A 13,968-nucleotide genomic window follows, 5' to 3' on the forward strand; every position below is an offset into this window, starting at 1 on the left:
TTGAATAAAGAAGTGTAATGCCTATGCACAATAGAATACAAATTAGTTTTTTAAAGGAAACCCTATCAGAACAGGGGCTATCATAGAAAACATATTCAGTGAAATAAACCAGGCAGAGAAAATCATTACAGGATCTTAGTCACATGTGGAATGCATAAAAGTTGAATATTATAAAAACAGAGAACACAAAAGTGATTGCCAGAGAAAAAGGGCTTGAGAGCTTAGAAAGATGCTTGTTAAGGGATATCAAATTTAAGTAAGAAGATGAGAACTTGTATATTATACCTATAATTCTAGTTCCTCTGGAGGTTGAGATCTGGAGAATGATAGTTGGAAGAAAAGTCAGTTGGAAGAAAAGTTTATTAGATGCCATCTCCAAATTGATAGCATGAAATAGTATTGGAAGTATGGCACAAGTGGTTGAGTACCTGTCTGGCAAGCTTAAGGCTTTGAGTTCAACCCCCAATACTGCCCCAACAAATGAAAGAGTTGAGTTAGAATGAATAAATTCAAGCAATGTATCATATTGGGACCACATAGATAGTGACAACATAGTTTATGTATAAAATTTGTAAGAAGTACATTTTACATGTTCTCATCACCAAAACAATATGAAAGATATGACGTAAAGCATATGTTAACTAATTTTATTTAATCATTCCATGATGAGTGTATGTGTGAGCATAGTATGATATGTAATATATATTATGTATGCTCTTAAAAAACATACCTGTATTGAGTCCCATTCAATTTGAAATGAAATAATAAACTCTTCTAATAGAGTTATATCTAACAAGAACATTGGGCAGAGATGACAAATATCTGAGTAGGTGCCAGAACCCAAATTCTTGCCTTGAGTAAAGAGAAACCAGTGAATTTGTAAACACATAAGTTGTCAACATTACTCCATACTGCTTTGTAAATTGTAAAACGCCTGCGATGAAGTTGTGCCAAAAGCAAGCATTTCAAAGTAACAGTTTACATTGTGTCTCTCCATGCATTGACTGTATTTACGGTATCATCCAAGTAAGTATCCCAGAAATACCAGTGGGCTAGATTTCCCCAGCTGTACATCTCTCTATGTGAACACAGCTTATATTTCTCTCTTTTCAAGGTATTTCAGACTGCATCATAGAAAAATGGCAATCCAGGAGAGCTGAATGACAAGAGCACCTGCTAATTTTCATAGTAGAATTCTCAGAAGAGATGCCCAAGACATTTTTCCAAGGGAAAATGATAAATTATATTCCTTTTAAAAATAGAAGGTCACCGGGCAAGGTGGCTCATGCCTGTAATCCTAGCTACTCAGAAGGCTGAGATCTGAGGATTGCAGCTCAAACCAGCCCAGGCATTAAAGTCCGTGAGATTCTTATTTCCAATTAACCACCAGAAAAACAGAAGTGACGCTGTGATTCCAGGGTAGGGCAGTAGCTTTGAGCTGAAGAACTCAAGGAGAGCACCCAGGTCCAAAGTTCAAAACCCATGACCACCAAAAGCAAAAACAAAGAAAAAAAGGTCAAACATTTGCTTATTTGTGCAATTTTTAGTCTTTTCTTTAAAATTTATTTCAGATAGTACTTTCAAATGAGTTCTGAGGTTTATAGCCTTTCCTTATAAGTGTTAGTCTTTTCATATAATAGTGGAAGAAGATGGAGATTAATTGCTGAAATCTTACTCTTACTGCCATGTTCAATGTGAATTTAGGTATCAGAACATCTTTAAATCTCAACCAAACTGATTGTTGAAATAACAAAACACCTATACACACTTGTCCTCCAGCAAACATGATTTTTAACTAAAAAACTGCAGATGTATGAAATGCAGGGAATGACTATGTAATAAGTATTGCAGTCTTTACCCTGGAAGCAGGCCTCATAACCAGCCCAGAGCCAACCACATAATAGCCATTCAATAAATACTTGTAAAGTGAAGGATTATCTCTTGCTGCTAAGATCTGAGGAAATAGGATGAGCCTATTCCTTGGTCTTTTCTTTGAGGATCTTACCTCAAAGTTCATGAAGCTGGGATAATTATTTTTAAATGCAGATATAAATGTTGATTTCATGCAGAAAAGGAGTCATTTGCCCTTAGATCATGTTTGTTTGCATTGACTTAGTTTAAATAAATACGATCCATCGTTTTTAGTGGTTATCAGGTCAGTATAACAGAGATCCAAATTATGAGGAATTGTGTCAGAGAAAATAAGACTTAAATTAATCTTTCCAAATGAATTAGAATCAGTTAACAAGCAAGCATATGATTTAAGAAGCAACACTGAAATCAAGTATTCTTGTGTCAAAGATAAAAATTAGAAAAGTGGGCATGGAGCCAGGCAAAGAGTGCATAGATAGAGGCACAATATAAAGTTGATTGAGGAGATTTAGTAAAATCACCCCTGAAACTAGGCAGAAAAAGAGAAAACTGGTAGTGATTTAGTAAGTGTCTCCTAGATATGTTCTCCTGTGCAGAAAGCAGAAATTGGATGAAAATGGAAACTTGTAGTCAGATATTCTGGCCAGGAAATATAATTCCATTAAAAATGAAGGACCACACAGGAGCCCAGAAACTACAGGGTTAGTCTACGCAGCAAGCAAACTACATGAGGCCCAAGAGTGACAGCACATAGTGAAATGAGGATCAAACTCACCATTGAACTCAAGACTGGGTAGTATATGACTGCTAAAGACTACCTTACTCTGTTCAAGCCCCAGGGGCTTTAACTCAAAGCCTGGTCACCGTCCCTGAGCATTTTTGCTCCAAGGCCACTGCTCTATCACTTGAGCCGCAGCTACACACACACACACACACACACACACACACACACACACACACACACACATATATATTGCTAGTAAACTGGAGGGAGAAGAGTCTGAAGGAATTCTTGCCCATACTAGCTTTGAATCACAAAGGTTAGATCTCAGCCTCCTAAGTAGCTAGGATTATAGATGTGAGCCATCAACACCCAGCCCATCTATTGTATCTTTCAAAGATATTATGGAGCCAGTAACAATCTTTGGGGCCGAAGAGACATAAGACATAGAGTTAGTCCAGTCTATGGTTAAGAATTTGGTTCACAGGCCATGGAAAAGATACAGTTTTTCCCAAATAATGCTATAAATGAGATAGTTTATTCAAAAACCTGGAGCTATCAGTATAGAAAGAAGAATGTTAGTTAAAAAAAAGTAAAAATGAATATTCTTACAAGTATGGCAGGAAAAAATCAGAAATAAATACCTTTTAATAGTTTAAAAACTCATTCCCTTTTCCTAATTTTCTTTTGAAGAGTAAGACTAGTGTATTATAAGTTAGCAAAGGCATCTATATTTTTAGGTGCTCTAAAGAAAACTAATCAATAGCATTTAGCTGATTACTGATGACACAGAAATGTATTATTAATTCACCCAGTCAATGTTTATTAAATATCTACAGAGATGCCATTTAGTCTAATCATTAAGAATATATAAAGTCAGGAGTCGTATCTTAGATATCAATGTAAGATCCATGTTACCAGCTGTACGATCTTGTACACATAAAGTCTTTTTCTAATTTATAATATGGAGATTGACGTTATTCTCTTTATAATGGTGTTGGAAATCATATGTATGAAGTATTTAAAATGGTACCAGGCACAGAACAAGCATTCTATGTTGTGTTTCATTATTATTATATGTTAATCTGATATTTAAGAATTATTTGTTGAATGTCTTTTGGGCTAGATATCACAGGAATGAGTCTCCAATATTAGGCAATGAGACACTGATTTGCAAGATATTTGGGGGTCTCAAATTGGCTAGAAAGAATGATAAGGAAATAAGACTGAATTAAATGATTTGAAGCTTAGTCTAAACCCAGTAAAGACTGTAGTGTGTGAAATACATATAGATCTGAAAATTATCTCATGATCTATATATCTCAAACAAAACTGGTCAGCAAATGGAGAAAATTTGCTCAACTAATGACCCATAGGTATGACCAATATGTCAATATTATAAACCAAATTAGCAAACTGTGGAATAAAAATATGATCTATCCCATCTCACCTTGTTAAATATACATTAGAACAACTGGCACAGTTAGGATCAAATTTAGAAGTACCAGTGGCCTAAATGGCTCTCTAAAGCATGGATAAATGGGAAAACTTGATTTCTGAACCACAGAACACAGGCCCTCCTCTTCCTTATTCTAACTACTATTTGAAATATGAGGGCCTGCAAGCTCCCTGTGTGTGGTCCTGACCCATGACTCGCCCTGTTCACGTCCTTGGCTGCACTGATATATACATATATAGATAGATACATATACATATACATATATATATACATATACATGCCTTGCATGTGCAGACCTGAGTTGCTTCTTGCTTCCTTCCTTCTTTCCTTCCTTTATTGTTGGTCATGAGGCTTGAACTCAGGGTTAATAGGAATAAAATTAATCACTTCTTTATAAATAGAATTTTAAATAAACAATAAGATTTATATGTTCTAGCTTTATCAAAGTACCAGTTAAAACATGTTCCTAAAAGGAAATAGCTAGCAAGCTAAATATAAAGCTCACAGAGTGGGAGAAGATCTTCACTAACCATCCAACAGACAAAAGCCTCATATCTAAAATATATCAACAGCTAAAAAATTGAATCACTCCAAAAATAATCTCCAAAGAAACAACTATCCCATTAAAAGATGAGCCAAAGACTTAAAGAGAGTCTTCTCTGAAGAAGAAATAAAAATGGCCTATAAACACAGGAAGAAATGCTCAACATCTCTGGCCATAAAAGAAATGCAAGTCAAAACAACTCTGAGATTCCACCTCACTATCTGACAAATTGTGTAACCTTTCTATACCTCACCCCTATATATCTCTCTATACAAGCAATTTAAAATGATATTGTGGTTATTTTTTCAAGCTATTTTTCCAAACAATTGTTCTAAATTTTGTTGTGGACTATCTCTAAGCATTACTAATAAACTATGAAATCAGAAATGATTATGTTAGTTAGCTTTCTACCTCTATGACAAATATCTGAGAAAATCAACCTTCAAGAGGGCAAAGATTGGTTCTGGCTCAAAGTTTCTGAGCTTTCAGTCCATGATCACTTGATTGCTGGCCTGTGATGAGGAAGAGGCATAAAGTAGAAGGGTGTGACAAAGAAAAGTGGCTCACCTTTCTGGCAGCCAGTAAGCAGAAAGATAACCATTAAGAGTGACCAGAAAGACAAAGAGGGACAATGATCAAAGTATAGTCCCCTACTCTGAGCTTTACTACTTTGAGGACAAACCCTTCAATACAAGGATCTTTGAAGAATATTTGAAATGCTAGTTATAACACTGTTGTTCTTTTTTGCTCATCTCTACATTTTATCAATGATATATTTCAGCATAAGAGGATTAAAGTAGAAAGAACTAAAGAAGAAAACCAAGAAATAGGAGTTAAGACTTCCTGATTTTCTCATTCTTTAATAAAAGAGGCTTATAATAATTGCATTAACAAGTGATAAAATAACAGTTAAGATATTAAATGAAAGAATTCTGGGTTTAACAATTACATATTTTTTTATTTTCATCAAACTCTGCATCATATAGACAAAGTACATGGTATATTCTTTAATCAAGCTTTCAAATCATCATATTCTTTTTCCTCTAAACTTTTGAAACTTCATAGTTCTTTCTCTCTTCCCAAACATATACATAATGAATTCCAAGATTTACTATGTAGATTTTTCTCTCTTCTATCTATGTTCACTCAAGAAGCTCTCCTTCTGGGTACCAGATGCTTCATGCCTATAGTCCTAGCTACTCAGGAGGCTGAGATCTGAAGATTGAGGTTTAAAGCCAGCCTTGGGCACTAAAATCTGTGAGACTCTTACCTCCAACTAACCACCAGAAAACTGGAACTGGTTCTGTGGCTAAAGTGGTAGAGTGTTAGCCTTGACCTGAGAAGCTTGGGGACAGTGCCCTGGCCCAGAGTTCAAGCCCCCAAACGACAAAAAAGAAAGGAAGAAAGAAAGAGACAGAGAGAGAGAGAGAGAGAGAGAGAGAGAGAGAGAGAGAGAGAGAGAGAGAGAGAGAGAGAGAGAAAGAAAACTTCCTTCAGTGTGGTGTTCCTATACAGCATCTATACACCTTTGATCATTCCTGACTACATCTCTAAACAAAACTTTCTGAAGGAAAACTGGCTGTTTTTTTATTTCCTTAATATATCTAGACTGATATATCCAGTGAAGGTTCAGTTTAGCTACCAAATTTTGAAATTCAGGCTAGCTGTAAAACAGTGGCAAGAAGGAATGTATTAGGTTATGAGGACATGGAGAAGTCACAATAATGTCAGTCTCCATGGAACTAAATAATAAACCTCTGGGAATAAATAATAAGTAAGCTCTTGACATTGGTGGATTTCAGAAATGATAAAGATAGAGAGGAGTATGTGAATTAATGCACCTTCTAACTGACAAATATCATGTAACCCTTCTATTAATTACAATAAAAAGTATATGAAAAAAGATAGAGAGGAGTAAAATAATAGGTTAGACTGTTAACAACACAGAAATATGTTACATCTATCAATGGAGGTGACACCCCCAAAAATAAACTCCCTGAAGGCTGTTGATTAAAGGAAACTAAGGGGTTAAATTGGCAAAGGTGAGAATAGGCAAGAGGAAATCCAGTTGAAGCATACTACATGGTGTGTGAATGTGTGAAATAGGTGAATAAATAAATAAATAATTGACATGTACCTTAACAAAAATGGATGTTTGGAAGTTGAAACATGTTCTCTCTGGGGTGTGGGTACAGTGGGAGGGGAAGGTGGAGAGGAAGAAAGATAGTATATGTGCATACGCGAAAATCGAACAATGAGAGTTATCGGGACTGGTATTGGAAATGGGACAAGGGTCATAAGGAAGAGTGATGGAGGAGGTGAAGCCTGATCAAGGCACACTGTATGCAGTATGAAGATATGGATATGTGAAAATGAAATCCCCAATGCCACAAATTAATATGAATAAATTGCACCACAGAAAAACTGTTATTTAAATAAATAAAGGAACCAAAAGAGAAAAAAGACCTTATATTTTGGCTTTGCTGTCCATATGGTAAAAGATCGTATAAAAATGATAGGTAGGGCAATGAGATTAGAAACATTGACTTGCATAGTCTATAGTATCGATGTTCTTATATAATTATTTAGTGCATATATTTACTAGCCTGCAATCCTGTACACACTGCAGTATTAAAGACTGAAATGGGAAGATCTCAGCCACATAGTTCTATACTTGTGTGTATAAATATACTACTGCTGCTAACTTAAAGTCTGCCTCGAGGCCAGACTTTATACACAGAATGAATTGGAGATTCAGAAGAAAGAGAGAGAAAGAACTTCAGTAACTTCAAGGAGAAATCAAGCAAGGCTTAGTCAAGATTTGGAATTTAGAAATGCACAGATTGTGTGGGGTAGGAGGGAGAAGAGATCTTCCAAGCAAAGAAGAGGAGATTTTTTTAAAATAATTACAAAGATAAAGCTAAATCTGATTTGCCCAGCCATGGGTAGGTTTATATAACAGTCATCAACCATAAATATAAATATGTGAAATAACTGTTCATGTGTTTGAAGAGTCATTTTGAAATGCTTCAGAATATTCTCTTTTCTTTCATACTTCTGCCAGTCTTGGGTTTGTTTGCCCTCAAAGTCTCTCCTCCTCCCCCTCCTCCTCCTCCTGTTCCATCTGTAATGCAGGACATGAGCCATCTTAGGTTCCTGCCTCAGCTGGCTGCTGTCTGGGCTTAGCCACTATTGGCAACCACAGAGAAGGAGTAGGAAGAACAGAGACACTGAGGGGCTCTTCCACCTCTCTGTCTGGAGCAGCTGTGCTTCCATGCTGCTTCACTACTTCCTGGTTCTCTAGATAAGCCTAGGCCATGAATCTCCCACCAGATCAACTCAGTCTTGTCTCTGCTATGACTATATCTAGGATCATGAAAGCTTTCTAATGTTTGATCCTTGGTCACCTCACCAAGTTCTTCTAGATTTCTATTGCCCAAGAAAGCAGTTCTTCCTTTTCAGTTCTCTCTGCTGCAAATAAGCTAAGGGATTTTTATTTCCCTAGGTATATGTTGACTCTGATGTTTCAGTGAGAATTATTTTTAAGGTATGAATTAGAGAGATGGACACAATTTAGTTTGCTTTGGATAGAAAAGAATATTTTTGTGCACCTGAAAGTATGACTATTTGGAGAAAAGACTTATAAGAGGTAATTAGGGTAAAATAGAATTATACTGGTGGCCTTAATCCAATATGACTGGTATTCTTATAATGAAAGACAGTTTAAGACCTAGATGCAGACACACAGAGGAGATACACTGAAAAAGAAGCAAAATTGGCTATCTGTAGGTCAATAAAAAGACCTCAGAGGAAACTTTCCACCTTCGCAAGCTACATCTTTCACATTCTGACTTAATCAGAATTACACTTTATGTAATTTGTAGTGTATGGTTCTCAGAAAGACATAGTACAGCCCCTGGCCACTGAAAAGCCATAGTTTCTCCTTACCTTACACTCCTTACACTTAAGAGTGGTGCACTGACGATCAGAATAATGGCAATCAACCTTCCTTAATCTTTATTATGTGGTTATACACCCAACTGAAAGAAGAGACTTGAAGTATCTGACATGGAAGAGAAGACAGCACGAAGAAAAGAGAAAAATAAAACCAGAAGCAACAACAGGGAAATCCATCAACTCTCCGAATAGCAGCTAAGCTCAGGTTTAGCCATTATTTCCTGTATAAAACCTAGCTTGTTATCCATTTACCTTTGTGTCTTTATTCTGTGTCTGACTTACCCGCTGGAACTTCACCAAAGTAATGGCTCTGTCTGTTCTACTTCACAAATACAATCCAGAAGCAAGCTAAGCATCCATTAAATAATTAATGCTAAGTAAATATTTTAATAAATAAAAGAAGAATGTATAGATCATCTTTTTTGTAAAGCACTATTGAGAATGTAAAATGCATAAATCAATTTTTCTCCTTTGTTATTGTATACTTTAATCAGAATACAAATGAACACTAGATGTTAAAAAGAAATCAATAATGGTAAATGAGGAAATACTTCAGGCTTCAAAACTTCAGATAAAGGTGAGTAAATGGTAAAGATATAGAAATAGTCAAGGCTATTTAGAAATAAACAAAAAAAGAGCCACATGTCAGTGACTTGCCCTCTAATCCTAGCTATTCAGAAAGATGAGAATTATAGTACAAGGCCAGACTAGGCAGAAAATCTGAAAGATTTCATCGTCAAAATAAACAACCTGAAAATATCAACTATGCAAGCAAGTCAACTAATCATGCAGTCATGAGTTCAAACCCTGGTACTACTAGGAAAGAGAGGAGGGGAAAGAGAGAGAGAAAGGGAGAAAGACAGAGAGAAACAGAAACAAAACACTGGGATTACTCCATCAGCACCAACTTCTGAATGTTTTTCACGTAAACAAACCTTCTTTTTTGTCTAATGTGCGAGTTTTCGTCAAAGCCTTTCTGTTAGAGTGAAAGAATGACACTTCCAACGCTCTGTGAAAAGAGAAGCCGGCAGGAAGTCTACCAGGCACTTCAATGGTGACCACCTGCAAGACCCTCTAGGATATCACCCAACTGCTGGCTTCTGTGGTCTATCGGCCCGTCTGATGAAAAGTAGGGATCTCAGGGCACCTAGTGCTCTGAAGTATGTTATTCCTGTCCCCTCAGGCTGACTGGAGTGCCCATCTGCCTTGCTTTTCAACAACTGCAAAGATGCCCAGCATGCAGGGAATGAAATATCTACAGGGTAAAGGAGACTGTCAATTCTTAAAATGCTTGTCAGTTAGTACAATTGCCTCTAAGGATCTGAGGTGATTTTCATTTATTGTGGGAAAAGATTTCCAGTCTGAGTCCAAACATTTGGCAACTCCTTGAGAGCACAATTTAGTACCATTAAGTATGATGATTTTCTAATTTTATCCTCATGTTTAAATAATTGTCACAGACTTTTCATTCCTGGTAGCTACATCTTGCCAGATTACTTTCTTTAGTTTATAAAAACAATGTGGCCATATGTATAAATTCTGCTATGAAGATTGTTAATAATAAATTATATGCAAAATGTTAAATACACTTCTATGTGATCTATGTGGTTATTAAAATAGCAGCTTAGGCAATACTTTTATGTGGACAATAATAATTTACCTCATCATTTCAAATTGAATCAGTTTGGCAATTCATTCCATCCTTAGTACTATAGCAAGATAACACAAATATATGGAAAGAAAGAGCATGAGTGAGATAATAACATCAGTTTGTCTGCTCTGCAAAATCGAACTCACATTTCTCCAAGCTGAAAACACTGGTGAAATGATAAGCTGCATTCTTCTGAAGAATAGTGTCTCCAGGTCTGACTTATCTGCTTTAATCACCTTGAATAAGAAATATTTAAAGAGATTTTGTCTTTAAATTAATATGATTATATGAACCAAATTAATACATACATATACATATATTCACTATGAAGAGAAAACATGCCCAAATAGCAACTATAGTTTTAGTAAGTGTCTTGTTCACCATTTTGGCTCTTAAATCTAAGACTCAAACAGTGGCACATGCCATTTAGGCCTCCAATACAAAAATATCACCTTGGGACTACTCCCTGAAAGTCTACCTAGAAGCTTCCGGTAGGCTCCATGATGATGCAAGTGCCAGAGACATGTTCTGTCTTCCCCTGAAATTAATCAAACTTCACATTATTTGGGTTGGTCAAGTGTCGATCGTGCATGGCGTGATGCTAGTTATGGGTGAAGAGGACATGAATAAGCCATCCTAGGGTCTCCAGTCTAACAAACATATTACACAGTGAGCAATGAACTCCAATGTGATGAATGTCAGAAAGGGGAAGGAGAAGACATCAGAGGAGACGACAACAAAATGACTGAACTACCACCAAGGGCTCAGGTGAAGGAGAAAAGCTTTCATGAGGAAAGAAACCAAGCTGAAGTTACTTTGTGAAAATGTTAGGTGGGGAGCAAAGAAAAGTCTAGTCTAAGATTATTGGAGCCATATGCAGTGGCTCACGCCCATAATCCTAGCTACTGAGGAGGCTGAGATCTGAGGATCAAGGTTCAAAAGGACCTTAGATTCTTACCCCAAATTAATCTCTAGAAAATGGGAAGTGGGGCTTGGCTCAAGGGTAGGGCAGTAACATTACGCTGAAGAGCTCAGGGCCAGCGCCCAGGCTGAGTTCAAGCCCCCTGACCCGCAAAAAAAAAAAAAAAAAAGGATGATTGGAGAAAGTTAGCAATTCCAGAACTGATTTAAGTGTTCTTTGCCCTAGAAGAACAGGCCCTGTAAAGTTCTTTTCTCCTTTTCCAATTTTGTCAGTCCCGGGATTTGAACTAAGGGCTTAATGCTCAATTCATTTGTTTACTTGGCTAGTGCTTGCTCACTCGATCCCTGCCTCTTGATGATGGGTTTTGAAGACAAGAGTCTGCCTGGGCCAGCTTTGAATTTCCATTCTTGGGATCCCAGTCTCTTGAGTAGCCAATATTACAGGTGTGACCTACCATCATCTAGCAGAACTTATATCATCCTTTATGAGCATTACTAAACAATACAAAGTAGAAATTTCTATTTCTCTTATCACCACTCTGAGGTATTGATAACAAAAATAAAATCAACGTGGTTTTTACTCACAATTATTTTGGCTTCCACACTCCGTAGCATTTTTATATTTAGTTCACATATGCAAAGAACACATGCATACAAAATGTGTAAGGATTGTTTCCTGTCATATTGCTTTAACACATTTGTTCGCCTGTACAGTATGCACAGGTATTTCACACAAAGTTCACTAGGAAAATGCTGCATAGGAATATGAATAGGATGGAAAATTCAAATGCCCACCAAGGCCACAAACTGATATTGCTGAGTGAGTGCTCTGCCACCCAAGCCCTTTGCACACACAGTGTTTTTGCACACTCTGGGTCTTTGTGGGACAAACATCAGAACCATTTTTCCCCTTGTATATTTTTTATGCAGGTAACAATTTACACAGTAACATGGCAGACAGAGAGAAAGAAATGACTCATTCCATCTGTAGGAGAAGCTATTTTGCTCACTTAAACAGCAACAATGAAACATAGCCAGGCTTTAAAATGAAACACTTCCTGTTTGCAATCCCGTCACATACAAATGTACATGTGTGTATGCACACTCACACACAAACACGCACATACATGCACACACTCTAACAAAAAGTTTAATTCTTTGCATTTTTTCTTCTCTCAAAAAAATAAGATGGGGGCAGGCAAGAATGAGCATCTTTTACATTCTGTATTTTCAGAGTAAGTATCCAATGCAACTTGCCATGATAACTAAATTTATTATTAACTGTGTATTTCATGATGTTAGTGACAATATGTTAATGTGATTTTTCACGTCCTCCTGCAGTGAACAGATGGCTCCTTTTACTTTACTTTCCACATCAAGTGTGATTATTTCTTGGTGCCAAAAGCCACCTGCCGCTCTTCGGTCTCCAGTCTAATTTTTTATGTTGGTAAAACACAGCAGGACTTGTTATCAGTTGGATGGCATCTTAATAAAAGGAGACATGCCAACATATTGACATCATGTTCAAGGGGAAATTTCAACCCTTTTAAACCTTTAACCCCCTTTTCCCCTTCATCCATTTTCAAAAAGGAAGGGAAGAAAATCAACCAATAAATAAATAATAAATAAATAGGAAAGATCCTACCAGTTTCAAGATGTTCGATTAGAATCATTGGGCCTAAAGCCAAGAAGCTGAATCGGCCTCCCTTTGTTCCTAAACCCAAGCCCCTTCTCACAGGCCTCTGATCTTTCATTCTGTGTAATGATAATTAGCTGTAACATATTCCAAAGTCAAATGTAAGCGGGAATACATTAACATTGAGATTGGTGTCAGGGCAATTTTCACTGGGAAATGACAAAGAATGCACACACACACACACATACACACACACACACACACACACACACACACACACACATGCACCCTTACACACGTATACACCAAACCCCAAGATTCAAATATTTATAAAATCACTTTCATTCTTGTGACTCTTAAGCTCATTGGCTGCTCTGTCACAAGTGCTTACCTAGAATGAATGCCAATGCCTCTTAATGCGAGTGCCGTGACTCCCTCAGCCCATGCTTAACAGAGAAAACATGAGTAATAAACCACGGTAGCTTGCTTTAATCTTTCCATTCTTCAGTAGAACAAAGAGAGATAGTATGTTAGGGGATTTGTGGTCCAAGAAGAGGTCTTCTAGGCAATTGGATAGCATGGCTCTCAACAGCTGGTCCAGCACATTTGGGAACAGCATGTAGAAAAATGCATCAGTGTTTTGAAGATTACCAACTGTGATGATACATTGGTTATGACACAGTCTAAAACAGTCACATGTCCTAGCCATAAAGTATATTAATGAAGACTCTTATTGTCAGATTGTGTGTTGTTCACTTCAAGACTAAGAGAAGTCCTAACTCAGGAAAATATGAATTATCCCATTAATTCCCACTCTTAAAATAAAATAAGGAGTGGGGGTATTGGATATCTAGATGTTTTGGTTAAAAGCCAAGAAATTAAACATGCACCTGGCTTCCAGTTTTCTTTTCATTTGAAAAATTTATAGATTTTTATAAATTTTATAAAACCAAAGGAAAATATCTGCAATGAGAGTGTAAACTGATAAAACTATTTATAATTAATAGTTTTCTTGGGGAAAACAACCCTACAGATTAATAATAGTAGAATAATCTACTACAGATTAATAATAGTAGAATAATCTTCTACTAGATTATATTATGGTAGAATAATCTTCTTTTCAACTGTCAAAAATGTGAAATACACTTTTGTTAATTTACTATGTTCTCAAATTCAGCAGCTGCATTATGTTTTGCCAACTACTACA

General features: G+C 36.6%; 1 protein-coding gene across 6 annotated transcripts in view; it reads right to left on the reverse strand.

Moving 5' to 3' along the window:
- LOC150055549 (uncharacterized) overlaps window positions 1-13,968 on the reverse strand; it is a 153,205-nt gene that overhangs the window by 133,860 nt on the left and 5,377 nt on the right. For all 6 annotated transcript variants that reach the window (XM_090344007.1, XM_090344006.1, XM_090344010.1 and 3 more), the window contains exon 2: window positions 10,351-10,440. In XM_090344007.1, coding sequence (XP_090200133.1) covers window positions 10,351-10,440 — 90 coding nt within the window. The remainder of the gene's footprint in view (window positions 1-10,350; window positions 10,441-13,968) is intronic.

Source organism: Megascapheus bottae, chromosome 13 (genome assembly GCF_031878675.1).
Source record: "Megascapheus bottae isolate mThoBot1 chromosome 13, mThoBot2.hap1, whole genome shotgun sequence".
NCBI classification, from domain to species: Eukaryota; Metazoa; Chordata; class Mammalia; order Rodentia; family Geomyidae; genus Megascapheus; species Megascapheus bottae.